The sequence below is a fragment of the Eubalaena glacialis genome, chromosome 3 (assembly GCF_028564815.1).
Source record: "Eubalaena glacialis isolate mEubGla1 chromosome 3, mEubGla1.1.hap2.+ XY, whole genome shotgun sequence".
Taxonomy (NCBI): domain Eukaryota; kingdom Metazoa; phylum Chordata; class Mammalia; order Artiodactyla; family Balaenidae; genus Eubalaena; species Eubalaena glacialis.
Window position 1 is genome coordinate 56,966,146 of NC_083718.1, and position 22,558 is coordinate 56,988,703.

General features: G+C 44.4%; 1 protein-coding gene across 1 annotated transcript in view; it reads left to right on the forward strand.

Moving 5' to 3' along the window:
* The window catches only part of ASTN1 (astrotactin 1), a 318,570-nt gene extending 306,878 nt beyond the window's left edge, over positions 1 to 11,692 (forward strand). Inside the window, exons 22-23 of the mRNA XM_061183080.1 lie at positions 6,966 to 7,149; positions 11,152 to 11,692. Of these exons, the coding sequence (XP_061039063.1) occupies positions 6,966 to 7,149; positions 11,152 to 11,389 (422 nt within the window). The 3' untranslated portion in view covers positions 11,390 to 11,692. The remainder of the gene's footprint in view (positions 1 to 6,965; positions 7,150 to 11,151) is intronic.
* The last annotated feature ends 10,866 nt before the right edge of the window (positions 11,693 to 22,558 follow it).

Genomic DNA, 22,558 nt, shown 5'->3' on the forward strand with positions numbered 1-22,558 from the left:
ATTCTAGTCCCCAAAGCATATCAAGATGTGCTTCTGACCATTTGTGCTCCCTGAAAAAGAAGACTTTCTGAAATCCCAGCAGACCAGCTGGGAGCACGAGAAGCAATTTAAAGCTGAGAGAATGAAATAACATTCCCAGGTCCCGTTATCCTTCAGCCAGAAAGGAGTCCTGTACCGGGCAGATGTGGAGATTAATGAGTTAGACTAATTGAGGACATCCTTGCAAATTAATACAGGCCTGGCTGTTATACCAAAAAACATATGCTTTGCCTCCTTCAAACCCACGTGGCAATCATAAATATAGCTCACCTGGGTTGAGTTTACAACTAGTGACAAATGGGAATTACCTTTTAAGTGACCCAGAGCATGACCTCAGCTCCTAATTATCTAGCAGGAAGCCAGACCCTATTTCTTTTTTTTTTAATCTTATTTTATTTATTTTTTTATACAACAGGTTCTTATTAGTCATCAATTTTATACACATCAGTGTGTACATGTCAGTCCAGACCCTATTTCTTATACGATCATTTTCCTAAACTAGATACTTTCTATGAAGAATTTTACTGCCTCATGACAGTAAAGTCACTGAGCAAGGAAGTTTCTACACATGTTTTACTGAAAACACCCTTTTCCCAGCAGAAAAGGCTAGAGTCAGTAATAAGGTCAACCTAGTCTCTAGGTTGGGGCATGACCTTCAAGGGTTCTTCATGTGGCTTCACTAAGTGTAGGCTAGTTCTCATCCATCTTTCCTCCAACATCCATCCTCCTTTCCTGATGCCAAACATAAATCCTATCCATTTCTTCATTTGCTTCTTCCACAGTCATTTATTAATTAATACCACAGCCTGGTGTTAGATGCTGAAGAAACAAAAAGAACTAGGCTCAGAATCTATTTTCAAGAACTTTATAATCAGATTTCATGAATTTATCAAATCAGACAACTTATTTTAAGCCCTTACTAAATACCTGGTCTAGGCATTGGGGACAAAATTCCCCTGCCTCATGGAGATTATATTTAAGCAGGGGTGAGAAAGGAAAAAAGTAGCAAAATAAATAATATTTCAGATAGTGACATACGTTATGGAGACATATAAGCAGGGAAATGGTTTAGGAAGTGCAGGGGGTAGAATTTCAACTAGAGTGGGCTGGGAAGAAGGAGAAGGAGGAAAACTCACAGATATCTGGAGGTGGTTCATTCCAGTAGAGGAGCCGCAGTGCAGACATCCTTGGCGTGTTTGAAGAAGAGAAAGGAGGCTCCTCTGGTGAGAAAGATGATGAGAAGGAAAGGAGCAGGAGGGGAACTCTGAGAGGGTGTGGGGCAGATCCTGTAGTGCTTGGTCATCAGAGTAGGCAATGGGATTCTGCTAGGGACTGGGATGGGAAGCCCTGGAAAACTTTGGGCAGAAGAATGACATAATCAGACTTAATGTTACAGGATCGTTCTGTCTGCTTTGTTGAGCATGGACTCCAAATATTGGGTCCAAGGTGGAAGTGGGAAGACCGATTAGAAGGCTATGGCAATACAGAGGAAAGATGATATTGTTTTAAACTAGAATGATCAGGATATAGGTGATGAGAATTGGTCCAATTCTAAATTATTTTGATGGTAGAACCAAAAGGATTTGCTAAATGGATTGGATGTGGAGCATGAGAGAAAGAAGAGTTATTCTAGCCTTATCCTATATTGTGAAAAGTGATGTATAGAGGTGTGTCCAAAGTGCTCAGGGAATACAAGCAAGACCACCTAGTTCAACTGCTTGTGATTTTTCCCTGGCAGACCCTGGCAGCCTATGTGAAGGTAAAGGAAAGGCAGAAGATGGAGCAAGCTAGTTGAGGACACTAGCAATGGGCCGCGTAGATCAGGTTAGGTAGACAAGGATGTAAATACAGGACTGATGCCTGGAGTGAACGAAGATGTCAAAGGACTTGGGGTTTCTGTCATTGAAGAACAGATTTGGTAGCAATAAGAAGTATAGGAACCATGAAAAGAGGTTGTGTTCACCGTACATACGTGATATTTGGATTTATTATTTCAGAGATGGAGAAGTTCTCAGCCCAATGATTGGCTTTGATGATGGGGGAGTCTCTAGACTTAAGCAGGCCTTTCATTTTGGCAGTGAAGTCACCCAAAATGGTGATAAGAAATGAGGTGGAGAAGATAACCAGATGCTAGATTCTGCCATGTCTGGAGAAGCATAGTTAGGAAGTGAGTGGTGGGAAATAGAAAGAGACAGGTAAGTTTTTAAAGTGAAGGGACTTTTACATATATTGAGAGAAATAATTGTTTTCGGGGAGATGGCTCTTTTCTGGGGTATGAGAAGGATCCCTCAATACTGGAGAAGGTGTCATGCAGGTTTCAGCCAACACAGGGATATGGAGGGAAGGAAGAGTGTGTGCCAAGGTCAAGGGTGAAGGGAGAGTTGGTTGCCACGTAACAGTGTTGGTTCCAGAGGAAGTAAGAAAGTTTTGAGAGAATGAATGAGTACAGAACAGTGGTGCTCAAAGTGTGGTCTAGACCAACAGCATCAGCGTCATCTTGGAACTTGTTAGATATGCCAATACTCAGGTTCCAACTGAGACCTACTGGATCAGGAGCTCCAGTGGGAACCAGAAATCTGTGCTTTCACAAGCCTTCCAGGTTGTGAATCAAGTTTAATTCTCAAGTTTGAGAATCATTGGTGTGAAGGAAGCACAGAGCAGCATAGGGAGAGAAGGGTAGGGGAGAGGACAGACAGACTTGGAGGATGAGGGAAAGGGGCTTTGCAATTTGGACAGTGCTTAGAATGACAAAAATATGAAGCCAGTTGGGATTCATTGTCCTCAAGCTTTCATGCGGAATTCTATGGTCAGTTACTTCAGTGTGGGGACAGACTGGGGTTTCAGGTAGCTCCCCCCAAAATAATGCAAATGATGACTTAGGACCTCCATTCAGGAGACTTTTGTTACAGCAGCCAAGGAAGCCATTGGCAGAAGGTATAGGTGCTTCCCTGGATTCTTATTTCATAGGAAAAAGAGCAACCACTGCTGGGGGATAAGGAAGCTCCCTTCTGCCCCTAGAGTCACTCCTCTCATTTAAATAAGACTATTTCCCCACCCTTGGACTCTTGTGTTTCAGTCTCTCTCTGTCTCATGGCATTGGGAAAAGCATGATCTAGTAGAGAACCAGTAACAGCAATTTAAAAAAATAATATCTGCTATTGCCCAACTCTCCCCCTCACTCACTTCCAAACACCATGGCTTATTGCTGCTTTCAGATCTGCTGCCCACCATAGCTGGGGAGCCTCCGTGCTGGCATTTCCTCTCTCTCCTATGCTGTGCCCCAGATATCCTCACAGATCATTCTCTCCCCTCCTCCAAGCCATGGCTTGAATGTCATCTTTTCAGTGATACCCCTCTATTTAAAATTGCAATGCCCCATCCAGCACTCCCAATCTTCCTTCTCCTGTTTTACTTTTTCCCACTTTCTAACACACTGTATTTTACTTATTTATTATGTTTATTGCTTAACTGAATGTGTCCTACCACCAGACTGTAAGTGTCATAGGATGAGGACTTTTGTCAAAGTTTCTCCCTGGTGTAGCCAAGTACCTAGAAGAATGTCAAGCACGTGGTAAGCACTCAGTAAAAATATTTATGGAATGAATTAATGAATAAAAGTGTACTTGCTTTGTCCAGACATCGTGCTAAAGAAATGCTTTACATTCGATAACACTCTTAGCCTCACAATAATCTTGGAAGATATGTGTTATTAACCATCACTGAACAGACAAGGAAACTAAAACCCAGAGAGGTTAAGTAACATGTCCAAGGCCACACAGCTACAGTAGTGGAGCCCAACTCCATTTGATGTCATGGTGCCTATTCTTAACCATACCTTTGGGTCTGAAGCCTTCAGTCCCAGCCCTGTTCATTTATTCTGATGCCCGAGAGATCTTGGCACCCTTCTCTTTTTTTTTTTTTTTTTTGGTGATGAAGCTGTGTATGTAGACACACTGCCATCTCTTCACCTGCATTTTAACTATTCCTGAACACCATGCATGTCAAAGAGAGGGAAGACAGATACCTATTTTGGAAAACTCGAAACTTCTGTGAAGCTGAAAACTGGGTTAAATGATAACCAAAAATATCTTATAGTCTTTAACTTTCTTTGAGTTAGTGAATTCTTGAGACGCTATGAAGGCTAATGAAATAATATCCATAAATTCCCTCAGTGGAGATAGGAGGGGCCAGAAATACTTGGTCTCTAGGAGCCTAGCGTGTAGATCTTTCTGAATATAATATCCTATTTACCGATGAAGGCTTTTAAGCACACCCTGGCGTTAGATTATCTTGGTTTTAGGAGATTTATGGTAGAAACTGGGACTATCCCACCTGGTCTCAGGCACAAATGCTTCTGCTAACGGGAAGCATTAGCCTACTGTAGCTGGATATTACTGTTGTGTTAGGAGAATAGTAAATATGCCAGAAAACACCTTCTCAGTCATCACTGTTGCTCAGCCGACTGTCACAACCAGGGCCTTAGGCCTGGGGTGCTATGTCCCATCACCGGAAATAAGAACAGATTGACAGCAGTAAAAGGATGGGAGAAGGAACCCCGAACCTCCCTGTCTGGGCTCTGGTCTGTTCACCTGCGTTTCTGCACTGCTGGTCATTCTTCTCTAAGTAAGTACTCCCTGCCTCCCAGTGAACAAGCACAGCTCTTAGAATAGTCCTTCTGCTTCTTTCCATTTCTACTCCAGAAATGACAGACTCCTTGCATATCTACTAGGACTCTCTCTTACTTGGAATTTATGGGCCAGCCAGGGCAATGTCCTCTACCAGAAATAGTCACCCCAGAAAGCATCCCCCAAGACCCTGCCTCCTGTATCTTAAATTGGTTAAACACTACCATCCCCTGAGCATAGATGCAAAAGAGCAATGGAAGATAGAGTTTTAAAGCTTGACTCCAGCCCACACTGGCTATATGACCTTGGGCAGGTAACCTGGCCTCATTTGTAGCACAAAGACATTCATATTCATTGTGCAGTCGTGGTATGAGGATTAGAATTCACACATGTAAAGTTCTTGGCAATCAATAGGCTGTTAATACATAAATACCAGAGCTCTTTATATTCTATATAATTTTTATTTATATTCTTTATATTCTATATAATAAATACCAGAGATCTTTATAGTCTAAATCACTGTCTACTTTATCTCTTGATCTTATTTTAACAACCTGAGAATTTTAAAGTCCTGAAAATCTGAATGGATTTCTCAGCTGAAATTATTATTATTATTATTATTTTTTGAAATTATTTTTATTGTAGCTTAAAGATGCTGGTTACAAGGGTTTAATTGCTAAAGGGTTGGTACAACCCGGGTCTGGAGATATATCACCAGAAACCCTCCACCAAAGTGGATTCAAATGACTGCCAAGGTCATAAATTTCATTCATTTAGCTAACATTTTTTGATCTATTATTTTGTCTGGCCTTGTTCTTGCCACTCAGGACACTGAGGAAGTAAGGTCTGGCTCCTGTTTTCATAGGCAATGGGCAAGATAGACAAAAATGGAAATAATTGCAATGCTTGGGCAGAGTAGAGGTAGAAATTTTATTCATTCCAACCCAGGAAACTCTTAAAATGATGACTCAGTCGTCACCAGCAGCCTTGAATTCACTTGGAGTGGTGACAAGGGATCAGGGCCTTTAGGCTAACAGGGGGTCAAGTGGGCAAAGTCTGGCTTAGAAGCCTGTAGACTTAGTCTCTTCATCCCCAGATTTAACACTGGATCTGAGACAAAGCTCTCCAGATCTCAGTTCCCAGCTGTTTAGGAAGAAAATGTCAACAAATCTCCTTTCTGACAGGTTTAATGAGAAAATATTTAATGATAAAGTGCTTTGAGCTCCACAGGAAAAAATGCCATGGCTACACAAATTCATTGCCACTTTGCCACATCACCAAGTTCAATCTTAGCAATGTATACCTCGGAGGCAGAAATATGAGGTATAAATTAAGCCAAAAGATCACTCATTTGGAACCGCAGAATGCACTGGATTCAACGTACATGTCAGCACAGATCTGCAAGCTTGCCTTACTACCTGTCTGGGTGGCCCTAGCAAAAAGACCTGCCTTCCTGCAGTCACGGGACCAGGTTGCTTTTGGCACTGTGGCTACTCCAGGTTCTTCACGTTGCTGGAGGCGTGACCTGACAGTTCCTGACTTCATCCCTGAGCCGAAGGCTGCTCCCCGCTGCCCAGGGCTTCCCCATTGCTTTTGCAGGACCCACTTTGTGGGGCATGCAGCCTAGAGGTGCAGGGGAGTTAATGCCTCATGGGGGCAAATGTGAAAAGTCCCCATGGACCAATCCTGAATGGGAGCTGGATATAAAGTCTTCTTCTATTCTCCCCCAGATGGACCAGTGAGGATCCAATAGCTTCATACATCCTCTCCTGCAAGACATGGCCATCAGCTCCTTAGAGCAATTTCTTATCTTCACTCTGCCTCCTTTCCTGCCTCATTTCTCTCTATCCTCCCTTCTGCTTCTCTGGGATTGCATTTGCCAATAAAGTTTCAATCTATGAGTTCTTGCCTCAGGCTCTGTATTATTAGGAAACATGGGTGAAGACAAAGAATATTATCACCGAAATTGACCTTAGAGAGATTCTATTTGAAGCCTTTCATTTTATAGAAGAGAAAACTGAAACCTGACAGGGCAGTAGGTTCAGTATTCTTTGAGTAATATCACACACACACACACACACACACACACACACATATACATGCATATACACACCTATGTGCCTGTATTTATAATCATTTATGTATATGTGTATATATATATATATGTATGTGTGTGTGTATATATATATATATGTATGTGTGTGTGTGTGTGTGTGTGTGTATATATATATATATATATATATATATATATATATATATATATATAAAATCTTATTTATTGGCCTTTTCTCCCATCCTCAGAAATAGCAGACAAGATCTACAATCTCTTCAATGGCTATACCAGTGGGAAGGAGCAGCAGACCGCCTACAACACCCTTCTGGATCTGGGTTCCCCCACCCTCCATCGAGTCCTCTACCACTATAACCAGCATTATGAGAGTTTTGGAGAATTCACCTGGCGGTGTGAGGATGAATTAGGCCCCAGGTAATCAATAAACTTCATTATCTCTTTTAAAGAACCTCAGCTTTTTGAAATTTTGTACCTCTTCCACTATAATACTGCATTCATGAATTTGCAGATATCCTGGGTGAGCTTAGCTGCTGTAAGTCCTGTGCTTTTAGACAGCTCAGTTCATACTGATTAGTTATGGATAAGCTGTATTTACGCTGTATTTAAGTCAAGCCATGAATGCATTTCCTGAACTCTGAAAAAACCTTTGCCTTTGAGCTGTTTTACTCCCTCTTTATCATGCGGACACAGCATTCCAAAGGCTAAACTGTAGGAGCCAAAAGCTTAGTCTTTTGAAAGAAAATTAGGAATATTATTGAAGAGGTTATCCCAAAATATTTACTGCATATGAACTTTACGTATGTTATATGCACTATACAGACGTATTTCGAGCTAAGTTCTACATTCTCTTGAAAAGCAGAATGGGGGTAGCCAATGACCCATCTTGACATCTAACTTGGCCAAAGTTAGGATAATGTAGTGTTTGCCAACTTGCCCTGGCCTCGAGGCTACAACTTCCTAATACCCAGTACCCCTGCTTTTAGGTTATATAACCCAGATAGAGTTCTTGGAAAGAGAGGAATGGGAAGAATGCGTAGAGATAACACCTTTCGTTTGTTCCATTCAACATGGCTGTGTATTGCTGCTCTGAGAAGAGAAGATTTCTCTGGAAATACTAAGATTTTCAGATAAACACAGTGAAGAGGCTTTTCACATGGAATGTCCCCAAACTTATATGTCCCCAAACTATTTAGGAGTTCATAAAGAAAAAAAAAATAGGGGAAGGAAGGAAGGGAGGGAGGGAGGGAGGGAAAGAAGGAAGGAAAGAAGAGAAAGAAAGAGAGGAAGAAAATAAATGAAGAAAATCAATACAGTAGGATCCTCTGGCACTCAGAATTCTTGCTCTCCTGCCAAAAAGGATCAATAGAAGTATCACCCAAAAGTCATCCCATTTGTCTGACATCTGATCAATTGAAAAGGAGACTTAAGTCTCAGGATGCCTCTTATGACCTGAATTTATAAACTTTCCTAGAAGACCATTGTACAGGACATCCCCCGCCCTGCTGCCTATTTTCTTACTTTTGAAGAAAGGAGAAAATTTAGGATTACCTTCCTAAAATAAAATGATTTTATGTGTAAGGTCAGGAAGAATCTTTCTGCATTCCATAAATTATTTCCCAAAGTTTATAAAGGTTGGTTATTCTTGAGCAAACAGATGCCATGGCTATGGACAGGACACAGAGGGAAATATATAAGGGGCATTTAATTTGTTCTGTCTCAATTTTGGTAAAAAGCAAACTCTGGGTTAGAAGGTAGATATATATTAAGAAATAGCCTCCCTGCTCCATACCTTACCATTACTCCTGCCCTTATTATTACTCATACCTAATACCATCCCCTCTCTCCAGCTCTCTCCCCAATTCCCTTCATGCTCCCTCCTCCCCCTTCCCTTTCCTGCTCCCTTCCTCCCTCCTTCTGACATTTATTGAGTACATATATGCAGTTCTTTGTCAGGGAGAATAAATGTCACAATTTGAATAGCACTAACATTGCATACATCATCTTGATTTCCAAGGGAATTTGGACTGCTTTTAAAATTTCTCTCTTGTAACTCAAGAGTCAGAAGGAAAATTGGTTAATGAAGACAGTGAGCAGGGGGGAAAAAATGTGGATCTCATTGTAAAGTAAGGCCTGCTGCTGACTTGACACTGTCTTCTCAAAAAGAGAAGGCTCTCAAGAGTCTTCCCAGGAGACTCTTTCATGTGCAATACTGGTTTTTTAAGGCTATATATTAGGGGGAAAAATTGTAGTTTCGTTAGCTTGTGGAAAATCAAGTTTTGCTTTTCAGTGTCATGGATCTGGGGTAGAACCACAGGAAACAAGAAGTCTCCTGCCTTGAGATACTTCAACCCACTTTGGAGTTAGTTGTGAGAATAAATAGAAAAGGGTCAGAGGGTACATACGCCCTGCAAGCAAGCAGAAAGTATTCCCTTGCTTCAGTTAAATCCAATTCCATTAAAATTCATGGACGCCTCCATGAGAGTTGAAATACTTTGAGGACAACATTGGTCGCATTGCTCTTAAGAAAGAAGAAGGCTCTGAGATGGTCAAGGACATACCCAAATTAATTATTATCTTTTTTAAAAAGTGAGCAATGAAAATAGCCACAAAAAACTCCATGGGCTAATTAAATCCATTTGTTTGAAAGGATGGCTAGGATGTGTTCCTTTATCCATTTCTTCAAGATGAGGCAGATGCTGCCCATTACTCTTTCTTCTCTCCCCCTTTGTCCACATCCCAAGAATGTGTCAACAGCTAATGACATGCAGCAGGATAGATTAAGAGGAAGGCCACCAAAGTCCCTGTTGATGACGACTTTTGGAAAGCCTGCTTGGCCAAACGGCAGAGGCTGATGGGCAGAGGAGAGGCAATCTGCATAAGATGTGACTTAGTCGGCAGAGTGTTTGTTTGATTTTCTCTGACCCACCATTGCAGTGGGAGAAAACTTGACTGGCCTCCAATGACCTCACACTCTCTTGGTCCCTTGACTTTGCTGCCGCAGCTCAACACTTTGCTTCCAACGTCCGTCATCCCCGCCCGTCTCTCGCTTGCTCTCCTAGGAATGCGGTGAGCTCACCCCTTGCGTTGCTCGTAGCCAGGACGGAAGAAGAGGCATGAAATGAATGTGCTTCTTGTTCTTGAGAGCTCATTCTAAACTTGGTGAAGAAACTTCCAGTTTCTGGAAAGAATTGTTGATTGAATTAAAAAAGAGATGCTTCCTCACGTGTGAAGTTAGCCTAGCAGTTGATAAATACTGCAAGGGGTCCTGTTCATTGAACTTTCCAGAACAGATTTTAGAGCCTCACCATGGGCTTGGAATAAGAGACTATTCTTTCATGGGTCTCTGGTCACCCATGGTTTTTTGAAGAAGGGAAAGAACACAGCTAAATGAGGGGATCCCCGTTCCTTCACTTATCCTAAGTGTTCAGAGTCAAAGCCAGTGCGGGCCGAGAACTGGCTATCAGGCAGTCCCACCTCTAACACCAGAAGTAGATGCCAAGAAGAAGCCGTACACTGGTAAGCTAGATCCTGGCGATAGCCCGCTTCCCCAAGCTATGCGAAGGGGGTCTCACACTATCCTTGGCCCAGTAGGATCACTCCTTTCCAGTGTGTGTGAACTTGTGGAGACCTTGCCCTCCTCTTCCCATTCTCTCAGGGATCTGCAACAGCTCAGGTGCCCTCTTATCACCTCCTCTTCTTCCCACTCTTTGGATGGGGTCTCAGGGGTCTCAATGGCACTGGCCTCCTGACTTTCCGAGGGAGATTGCAGAACAGAGCAGGAGCTCACCTGGGGGTTAATTAGGTGATGCGTGCCACTGAGAGTCTGCATTTTCCCAAAGAATGACCCTATGTCAATATGCACTGAGGGCATTATTGTTCGTGCCCTTATTACACTATAATTACCTTCATACAGGCATAATTAGTTACACTTGATATCCCCCAAAGTGCAATATATTGGCTGCTTCTACTCAGTTCAGAAATACCCTTGAAAAGGGAAATACCCAGTCAAACACATTATTTGTCATTTAATGGTGATAAATTACTGGCTTTAAAGTAAATTGATCTGATTTGTCAGCTCTATGATTTTAAAAGAGCATAAATTCCCACTAAAGTATGTCATTTTCTCTTCTTTATTTGTCCTTATTGCATTTTGTTTCTTTATTTCCATTTTGGTGCCCTACTTTGCTCCTCCATCCTTATTAATTAATTATTTCATTCATTCAGTCATTCTTCCATTCATTCATTCATTTTCTTGACAAGTATTTATGGAGGTTCCCCCCTCTTCTAAGTGCCAACCATGGAACAGTAAGCAAAATAAACGGGGCTCTTCCCTCTTGAAGTTTAAAGTCTCACACTGTTTACCTTTCCTGCCTTCTCTTCTTTCTAACCTGAGCATCCTCCATGCTTGATCCATAGGAAAGCTGGCCTCATCCTTTCTCAGCTTGGGGATCTCAGCAGCTGGTGCAATGGACTCCTTCAGGAACCCAAGATAAGCTTGCGACGCAGCCCCCTCAAGTACCTGGGCTGCCGCTACAGCGAGATCAAGCCCTACGGACTTGACTGGTCAGAGCTTAGCCGGGACCTTAGGAAGACGTGTGAGGAGCAGACCCTGAGCATCCCTTACAACGATTATGGGGCCAGCAAAGACATCTAGCGCCATGACGCCAGAGAGCAGCTGCCAAAAGGAAGCAGGAGAAAAGGAGGGGAAATGTCTGGGTTGGTGTGTGGATTTTTAATATTTTTAAGGGAACGTTCAAACCTCCACAGGCAACATCTAAACCAGGGAGAAGGTGATCCTTGCTTCCTGCAGAACTTCTCGGGTATCATGTTCTCCATCTGTGTGGTCAGTAAGCCTGCTAGCCAGGGCTTCCTAAATTTCTTCTTAGGGAATTACTTTGGGGCTTGTTTTGCGGTTAATTTGTTTTGTTCATTTTTTTGTCCAAGAGGTTCATCAAAATGCTCGGGTTCTGCCATGCTTCTCATGAAAGGGTCATCAGGTTGGTGCACCCTGTGCTCACTGAGTTCCTACGTCCCTTGCACCTGCGGACAGAGATGAGGCCAGAAAGTTGTAGAGTGGCCTCAGACCCCAGCCTCAGATGTCCTAGGGAAGCTCTCACACTAAGAGCCTAAGCTCTGCTCACAGACAACAACAGCAAGAAAACTGGGAAGGTGGCCCCTGTGTAGGTCTCATGGTTTCCCCCCACTCCCCGGCCTTCCGATTGCCATCTTCACACTGCAAAGGTGACCTTAGCCTCCATTATGGGCCCCCGTCGGCCTCCTGGATTTTTAGGTCCTCCCCCATTTTAAGGGAATTAAATCTCCCTCTGGAAGAACTCTGCCCTCTCCTCTGAACAATATATCTTTAAGAGGCAATAAAATACTACCTGTCTAATGCACCTGCAGAGCAGTCTACCTGGGAGTCTGGTTAGCAGTCCATGTTCTAGAAAAAAAAAATGTAGTTTCTTCTTTTAAAAAAACTCCTGTACCTCCAGGGTGAACTTCTGCAGACCAGTAGTGCACATGGCATGCCCGGATTCTCTGTGGTGTCTGCGCCGCTTACCTTGCACAGATCCGTCCTGGCTGATGTCCGCTCTGGTCAGGACGGGTCAAGACCTCCATGTCAGTGTTTTAGTGAACTCAAGTTATTACCCATCACAAAACACTTCCGTCCTTTGCCAAATTTGCTTAGTTATGTTGCTAGTTTTGCAAATCATTTCTCTAGATGAGGATTCCACCATTTTCACCCCCCATCTAGTTGCCAGGAGCAGCAGAGGTTCTGTGTAGGTGAGCTCCCCTGACCACAGGTAAGGGCAAGGCCACTGCTTCTGCCCTGCTCCCCGAGCATTGGCACTGGCACAAGTGGGGGCCTGGCCAGCGGGAAGTCCAGCCTCTCAGAAAGAGCTCTGCAAGGCCCTGTGGACCAGCAATGGCCTTAATTGTCCTCACACACCTCAGAGGCCTGAACACACACTTTCAGCCACCCTGCCTTTGACCAGGGCTCCTCATTTGGAAACACAAGAGAAAGGTCAGGAAGGAGATGCAGAATCTATAAGGCCTGTCATTGAGCCCTATTGAATTTTTTCTAAATGGTTAGAATGACAGAGCTTGTTTATTGAGTGCTTACTGTGTGCCAGACGCTGCTCTAAGCACTTTACATATCGCTGAATTCTAACAACAGCTCATTTCTTACCTACCTGAACCACCATTTGAATTCAGGCTGTCGGACTCCAGAGCACAGGATTTTAACCCCTCGCCCCCTCAGCTCTGCTTTCCATACTGCCGGGGCGCGCAGCTCTCCCTGGCCCCTGCCTCCGTGGCACAGATATGCCTGCAGTGCGTTGCAGTGGGAGGAGGGCACAGTGCATCCTAACCCTGCAGCCGGGGTGCCCTTTGGGACCACGGATCTGCAGCACAAGGCTTCTCCCCGCCAGTGCCTGGGAGTGAGCCTGTGGCAGGGCTGCAAGCACAGGTGACCTCACGCCCCTCTCTGCATCTTTCTGCAGAAAGATGGAAAGACAGTATATTGACTCTGGAACACACCCCCCTCAGTTCCAGAGCAAAGGCTGGCAGAAAACTCTGAGACCCGCCTGGGGTCAATGCCAGGCGGTGGGTGAAATGCCTCAGAAGCCAGTGTCTCGCCTTGACCGGACAGGAAGGGGTACAGGAGGCAGCAGCGGGACCCCAGCCAATGGAGCGGGGCTTTGGTGAGAGCTGGTTTTGCCGCTGCTACTCCTTTATTCAAGTCTGCACAGAAAGCTGGGTCCGCACAGCAGAGGACCAGGACCTTGGGCCAGAGAGGGGGGCCGGGGAGTGGTATCAGGGACACCGTTCCTTGTCCCTCCTTCTGTGTTATTAAAATAAAGCACGCTCACGCTTTCCCTCCCTCCTCCTGTCTCCCCCCAGGTCCCTCCTCATCTTTGTCTGCTTCTCCTGCCTGATACCCTTCCTCCTCAGCCCCGTCCTTCTCCCTCCGGGACCCTCTCCCTCCTTCAGTGTCCCCTGTGCCCTCCACACATACACACAGTATGTGCACACACGCACACACAACACGCACTCTACACAGTATATACACACTACACACACAAAACACACACCACCCACACTGTACACACTCGACAGTATATACACATATTACACACACCAGACGCATGCACACACTACACACGCTCTACACAGTGTGTACACATACTACACACACACAACACACACTCTACACACAGTATATACACATACTACATGCACAGTATACACACTGTACATATGTACACACTACACACACACACTATAGACTATACACATTATTTGCACACTAAACAAATACAAACTATAGGCACACACACTATACACATACAGACTGTATGCACACACCCTATACATATACTATACACACTACACATAGGCACACACACTACACACACACACACTACATACTACACGCGGCCACAGATGTACACACTACACATACACACACTCTACACCCACAGTGTATACACACACACTACATACACACACAACACACACACCATACACACTACCCAGAATATACACACACACAATACACACACACTACAGACACACTATATATACACAGTATTCACACACACTACAGACACACACATTACATACACAAACTACACACACACACTCTATACACACACATGCACACTGTACACACAACCTCTATACCTGGGTCCCACCTACTTTCAAGTTAAAAATAAGGCCAATATGAATGGAGCAGGAGAGAATGCTCGGGCCCCCTGAGGATTTCACTCGAGGACTTTGCCCAAGGAAGGCAAGCTCGCCCACACCCTGACGACGCTGCCCACAGTTTGACTGGAGGAACCCATTCTGACTAGAAGGGTGATGGACGGGGCCACTATTAAACCTCAACTTTCCAAGCTGCCAAACAGGTCTTAAGGGAGTTGCTTATACCCACCAACACTCTGCCAGCCCCGGGGTCCCACGAGGCCACTGGTGTTTCCTCCTGAATGGACGTGGCCCGCTGTAATAGCACTAGACCTTTAACGGAGTGTGCAGTCGTTTTCCGTGGAGTTTGATCCGTTCATTACTTTCAGTTAATTGCACTTCTTGATATTCGAAAATGTTCTATTAAAAAACTGAGTGTGAAAAAATACCCACTTTACTACTATAGAAGGAAGGGAGAGTATAGTGTGACCAACTTCAGGTATAGCAGTATTGTTTAAAAGAGAATCATTGTACGATTATACAAATGGAATAATCAACTAAATAATAAACAAAGCTGTCAGTAAGTGTCGGGTGTGTGGATGTTACCTGTGTCTTTTAATAATCGGAGTGATCTGGTTAGACCAACTGGGGAATTATTAAAGCTTTAAATGTTATACTTTAGATTCTATTGACACACACATAGGCCTTATAGCCCATCATCTTATGTAGAAAAAAAGTTAAATCCTTCACAGCAAATTATAAGCTTATTGTTAGGTACTAGCTATTCTCATCTTCTTTCTACCATCTCCAAATAATTAACCAGTGAAATGTATTTATTGCACATCTGCTGCATTTCAGACACTGTGCCTGGTGCGGGAGCTACACCGGGTGGTAGGACAAGCTTGTTCTCTGTCACCGAGAATGGCATTTTATAGGGAAAGTTAGACATTGAACCCATCATTACAAGGGTGACAAGAACTATGACAGAGACGTACAGGACTCTATGGGAGTTGCTGAAATTTATACGTTGGGCATCTAAGAATAATGTTGCAAAACGCCCTGCCTGACACATTCTTATCTTGCATTCTGTAGAGGCATTTGGGAGAGGCTGGCTATTATGAACTGTAGCTCAGAACCCTCGATCTTTTTTGCCCCCTCTCTACAATGTAACTTTAAATAGATGTTATCTGTGCTGCCACCAACGCATGTGATTCCCTTTAAATTCTTCAATAGCCAGCTGTTAAGTGCCTAGGCACTAGTTGGCCCTCTTGAAAAGTAACCGTGAGAGTTCTGGTCTGTGCGCGCAAGTGGGAATTATTAAAAGAAGACGAAGACTGGCAGTTTTAAAAGATGGCCCCGTAAATTCTTCGACACGCCTCCCAACTAGAATGGTGTTCTACTGCCTCTGCCCTTGAATCTGGGCAGGTTGATGACTGTTTTGACCAATAGATGAGAATGGTAGTGAAAAATCTCTGACTTCCAAGTCTGAGTCATAAAAGGCCTTGGGGCTTCTGCCTTCTTCTCTGGAGCTCTTACTCTTGGAGAAGAAATCTGAGGCCACCGTGCTGGGGCCACCATGCTGGAGATGTCACATGTAAGCACTCTGGGCCACTGTCCCAGCTGAGCCCAGCCTTCCAGACATTCCAGCTAAGGCACCAGACACATGAATGAAGCTGTCTTGGCCCCTCGAGACCCGTCCCTCTGCCAGCTGCACACCACCCAGCGACCTCTATCAATGTCACATGGAAGAGAAGAATCACCTGCCAAGCCCCGCCTGAATTCCTGGCCCTGAAAATTATGCAACACAATAAAATGGTTATTGCTTTAAGCCACTATGGGGATTGGTCTGCTAAATAAAGGGGATCGGATGAGAGCTCAACGGTGTCTATTCCACCCAGCCAGTGACGGAGCATCTAAGTTTCTGTCCCGGGTGTGAATTCACCATGAAAAGAAGAGGTGATTTTACCCAGGCTGGGCTACGTAAGCATAACGTCCCTCTCACCACCTTGTAGCAGTGAATCTCTGCGGCAACAGAGAAGAGCAAAAAAGAAGGCTGGATGCTTCACCCCAATACCTCTCAGAGGGCGAACCTCAGGAACTTAGTGGAAGCCCTGGGAAGGGGGACAGTTGTTCCAGGGCCAGCAAAAGAAAAAAAAGAGAAAGGAGAAGACAATTGGGGACAAAATAGGAATATTAGAAGGGAAGGGTTTCTTCTAATTATTTTGCTTTTCTGCCCCTTTGCATTTGGAACTTCCTGGATGTGAATGTGTACATCCCACACTTAAAGTGTGCCAGGCACCGTGCTAAACACTTTAACTGCAGGCTCGTCCTCAATCTTCATGCAATTCCGTGAACTGGATACTCTCAGGAAAGAGGAAGCAGAATCTCAGAGATTTTATATAACTTGCCCCAGTTCACAGTGAAGTAGAAGTAAGGCCTCTCAACCAAGGGCTGTCTGACTCTAACCATTATACATCCTGCCTCCGCCATTCGTGAATTGGCTTCTTATTGAGTTTCCTAGAAAGGGAAAAACTCCCACTGAGATTTTTACAAATCACTGGCTGGTTACCCTATGTCAGACCATAAAAGAGAATGTGGCTGGATCAATACAAACCTACCACGATCAGGAAAACAACTCGGGATGCATAGCTTGTTTCCAAGCTTGTTTGCTTGTTTGTCTGTTTGGCTTGGTTTGGGATTTGTTTGGCTTGTTTTATGTCTGTCTCATGAGGATAATGCAGAGTCAAGAAAAACCGTGACTCAAGCTCTATCTGTTGAATGTAGCCTTGTGTTGGCTTTTAATGGTTCTTTTGCCCTGTTCTCTGTGCTCTGCATGCATCCTTGGTAACACCCGATACTTGAGTGAGATCTTGGGAAACAAAAGCCTCCTGCCCTTCAGGACAGCATAGCTTGACATGTTGATCCAGGACCCAGCCTGATTTTGATAACCTACTGGCTCCCAGCCCTGTTTCCATCACCACCTCCTTTTTCATTGTCATTTCAAGTGAACCAATGAATGAGCAGCTTAGTGTCAAATGCAACCTCAGCGTTATATAGAACAGCTGAGAATTTCTCTTGATACATGTGGGACTCCAGGCTTTGGCTCAGTCTGCACTATTCCAAAGTGAGGGGAAAAAAAACCCCTCTTTGTGCCAGGGCTTTGCAGTGTGTGCTGTAATTGAATTGATTCCTGTAGGGATGCACAGGTTTTGATATCTTGTTTCTTCACCAAAACTGCCTTTTCTTAGAGTTTATGAATATGTCTGTTCACACAGCGCTACACATTAGTGTAATTGATTTCTTACTACCTCTCCCAGGAAGAAAACCTCAGCCATAGTCTGTGCTTAATAATTAGGAGCAACTTCCTTTGTTCAGAAAAATTCAAATGTCAGGTGACCCTGAAGCCTTTGCTGTCCAATGAGTCAGACAGTGTTCTGTGACCTACTGGCTTAGAGATGCAACCGTCTCCTGCCATGTCCTTGTGATGTCCCAGGACCTAAGAGCCTGTCGATAAGACGAGGTTGGACATGCCTTCACTGCCATTTTGCCCCAGTGACTGTTGAGTATAACTTGGTAATGCCCATACTACTCAAAAGCCAACTGCCTCTTTGTCCTCAGATCCATCCCCCAGCCTTCTGCTGCTCTGCTCTGTGTCACAGAGAGCTGGCTCTTGCAAGCTACATTTTCCACACAGCCTTGCCAACAGGCTTCCAGCCCGTGGGACCATGGCAGGCACTTGTGGAAGATTGGAGGACAGGGAGAGGGAGGAAACCAGTGTATTCCTTCCTCTCTCTGACTGGATGGTGTCCTTAGCATCTTCTTTGTGATTCCAGCTGCCTCTCTGGTCTCAGAACTCCTCCAGCAAATTCCTGCCATGCTTTCAGCTCCCTTTAGGTGGCTCCAAGTCCTGAGTTTTAGTAACAGGGTCTTATCTCCTCAAAGCAGGAACTTCCTGCTGTTGCCAACCTTTGGGTTGGCCCACGATTTTTCACATGCCCTTTCTGTTATTCCAAAGCCTTTCTAATTAGTTTTCCATTTTGAATTTTCTCTATTGAATTATCTAAAATGTGTTCTGCTTTCCTAACTGGGTCTTAACTAATACGTACTTCGAACTAAAAATTATTGCATATCATATGGCATAAAAATTTTATAACTCTTTAGGGTCTGAATGACAATCTGGAAGATAAATTCTGATGACAAAAGTAGAAATTTCCATAAACTTGAAGATAGATCACAAGGATGGCAAATGGGTTTTCACTTGAGTGCTAAATTTGATCAAGTGTAGTGGCTGCCTGTGATTTTTTTTTTTTTCTTTTTTTTTTTGGCTGCGTTGGGTCTTTGTTGCTGCACACAGGCTTTCTCTAGCTGCAGCGAGTGGGGGCTACTCTTCGTTGCAGTGCGCGGGCTTCTCATTGCAGTGGATTCTCTTGTTGTGGAGCACAGGCTCTAGGCTTACGGGCTTCAGTAGTTGCAGCACGCAGGCTCAGTAGTTGCAGCACACAGGCCCTAGAGCATGTGGGCTTCAGTAGTTGTGGCGCATGGGCTCAGTAGTTGTGGCTCGTGGGCTCTAGAGTACAGGCTCAGTAGTCGTGGCACACGGGCTTAGTTGCTCTGTGGCATGTGGGATCCTCCCAGACCAGGGATTGAACCCATATCCCTTGCATTGGCAGGCGGATTCCCAACTACTACACCACGAGGGAAGTCCCACTGCCTGTGATTTGAAAAGGATTCTGAGACTGGATCTGTATCTGTCCAGAAAGATTGGTGAGATGAGTGATGAATGCCTAACATGGATATGGAAATGCTGAATGGCAAGATGTGTGCCATGCATTTGTCTTCCCTAACTTATAGAAAAAGAATAGACACAGAATACCTAAAATCAGGACTATCCAGGAAAATCATTTATGTATGCACCATAATATAATAATGTCATATAACTTATGACATATACAAAAGTGAGTATAGGTTCATTGTGCATTGATAATGCAAATAGAGTGCGAACAAAAAACACATTTCTGAAACCTCTGGCCCCATTACTACGTGACCACTTTCACAGCATTTTATTTATGTTTTCTGAACTGTCTTTTTTCATTTCTAAATCTGTATTTTAAGATAGTCTTAATGGTGTTAATTTGGTATCTTAGGTGGCAGGAAACAAAGGATTTCAGAGTCTCCATCTGTTTCTGCCTCTTGAACAGTGTGTCAGTTAAGATCCAGTCAAGATTTCCACAGAGAGAATTTAATGTAGGGAATTGGTTAAAAGACACTGGAGGAGCAAAAGAGCAAAACCATTTGAAATACTGAGATAACACAGAGGTATGAATAACTGCAGGAAGCAGCCACCCCTCTTGGACTCAGAGAACAAAGGTAGGAAACAGAAAGTAGGTTTCCTCCAGGAGAGGCCATTTGCTTGGTGATGGAGTTTCTTTGTGAGAACATAATAGAGCTGGTCCTTCAAGGGCACAAAGATGACAGAGACTAGAGCGAACTGCTGCTGCCACGGTAAAGAGCCATTGGCAGGATGCTGCTGCTTCAACCGCAAGTAAACCCAAAGGAACCAACCAGTCCTTCCTCCTTCTTTCTTCCAATCTCCCCCTAGTGGCCCCTACTGATGAAACCCAACATGAAACTGACAAAAAAGAACCAAAGTTTGCAGTGTTTCAACAGCAGCATCACAAAGCAGAGGACAAGAGGGTGGGTTTGAGCTGAGAGACAGTAGCTTAATAACTGGCACAAGTGGCCTGAAGATTAAATGAGAGAATGCTTTGGAGGCGCTTAGCACAATGCCTGGAACACACCTAGTAAATGCTCCACAGTATTAGTGCCCCCTGGCTGTCTTTACTGTTCTTAGACACTGAAGAGGAGCCACAAGTGCCACAGCTATTATCCTTTCCCAGTAGCTTTTTCTTGACAACATTATAGGGTAGCAAGAAAACATGTTTCAAGTTTATACTATGCATTCTTTTTTCCCTATGGTTTTTTTTAGGTAACACTGGTTTATAACATTACACGTTTCATGTATACAACATTATATCTCAACTAATGTATATACTACAACGTGCTATCTTTGAAACTGAACTTTCTCTAAGAGGTTTTACCATTTTATGTGAGATTTGTCACTGAAGACGTTGTTGTTTTTCATAGCGAGTAACATTGATTGATTGCTTATTATGTGCCAGGCACCATCTAATCACTTTGACATGGCTTCTCTTGTCTGATTCTCCCAACAAGCCTGTGGACAGATACCGTTAATATCTACATTCTACAGATGAGGGAAGTTGGAAATCTTAAGTAACTTTCCCAAGGCCATAAGGCAGGTAAGTATGGGAGCCAGAGTGTACCCTTTTTACTGCTCTCCAATGCTGCCATGTGTCCCACCTAAATCACCCCGGGATTTGGAACCTATGTGAGGTCAACAGGGTGATTCAACTAACCCAACAGCAAAACTTGACTGAACATGCTTTTTTTGTCTGTTGTTTCTCTTTGTTTTGTTTTGCTGATGGGGGGGTCGGGGTTTCCTTGTATGAAGCAGAACCGACAAACGAGACTCGGCAATCTTTACATGTCCATGTCTTGCTGCTTCTTCCTGGTCATCAGCACAGCGTCAGTCCCTGCCGTGGAGAAGGCATGGCTAGGGAGCTGGGCCTATGCACTTTCACGGATTCTTGTGACGTGAGTTTATTGGCATGCATGGAAATGGAATTCCTCCCATGTCTGATCTCACTGACTTTTGTATCTCTACTGCCGTAAAAGTCATTCCCACCCTCCAGCCTGGTCATATTCTCAGGCAGACCATTCCAGCTACTCAGATGTCTCTACAGTTCTAGAACGGAAGCGTTCAACCACACCCATGGATCTACTGTGTCTACACCACGGTAACCCCTGACCAAGAAGGTCAGTCTAATGCACTTCAGATCTCTGGACCTTCCTCACTCTTGGGTATCAGACAGGGGAAGATGTTTTGATCCTCACCCTGCAGCTTCCATGTCCCTTGGCGACTAGGAAGGAATCTGAAGAGACCCACAGTAGAGGTGTTGGTGATGGAGCTGACTGGTGTGGGGCAAGGAGAGGGGAACATAAAGAAAGGGCATTTGGCTGCCACAGCAATACCAGCAAACACTCAAAGGAGAGGGTGTGGCCCAGAACTTAACAAAGTGCCGCTGGGTTCGAGCAGCCGCTGGAATGTCTGAGTGGAGCTTCATTCCTCCCCACAGAGCCTGGGCTGAGGCCACGTGCAAGGACTGCCCTACCTCTCAGGACTCCTCAGGATGAAGACAGGCACGGAAAAGACAAGCTGACCTCCCAGGTGTGGGTTTTCCTCTCCCCCGGGCACAGAATGGGGACCTCCCAGAAGAAATTTGGAAAACTCCACAAAGAGCCAAAAGAGACTTGATCTACAAATTATTTTTTTTTTCCCCAAAAACTCTGAGCTGGACATTCTTCAGGGTATGAGCAGGCACTCTGAAAGTTCTTCCCTGCAAAAGTTCACTTCTGTCTTTTCCTTTGCTGCCTGCCCTTCTCCAATGTGGTATTCTCACTGTGGGCATGGACCTGGGATCTCAAAACCCTCACAGTTGGATCAAACAGAAGACAGATCCGTGGTGTGTGTTAGCAACGGGAATGGGCAGCAGTGGGGTTGAAGAGGCAAGTCTGGAAAGATGCTGGCGCCAGGAGAGATAAGACCACAAGGACAGTGAAGGGGTGGGACTGGCATGACTTGAAGAGTTGGAGTTGGGGAGCACACAAGAGCCTGAGGTTAAGGCGGGGTCTGTGTCAGAAGCCCAGTGCTTAGATGCGGCTTCACTAGCCAGGAGATTCATAGAAATCCTGATAATAATGAGGTAGCGTGGACAACTGCTGGCCAAGTTGTCTATGAGGAAGGAGGCCTGGAACTCCCTTCTAGAGCCTAGAAAAGATATTGCCAGAATCTGATCTTGCCTTCACCTCCAGGTCTTGCCAGACTCAACCCTTCTCCAGATTCAACTCTTTCCTGTCCGATTTCCTCTTCCCCGAAGCCTTAACTAGCTTAGAGGAAACTCTTGTCTGAGCTATAGCATGAATGGAAACTGGAAACAAGTGGTGAGATTTTAAGTACACCTGAAATGGTAATAGGAAGGTACTGGGCACTTCAATGGAA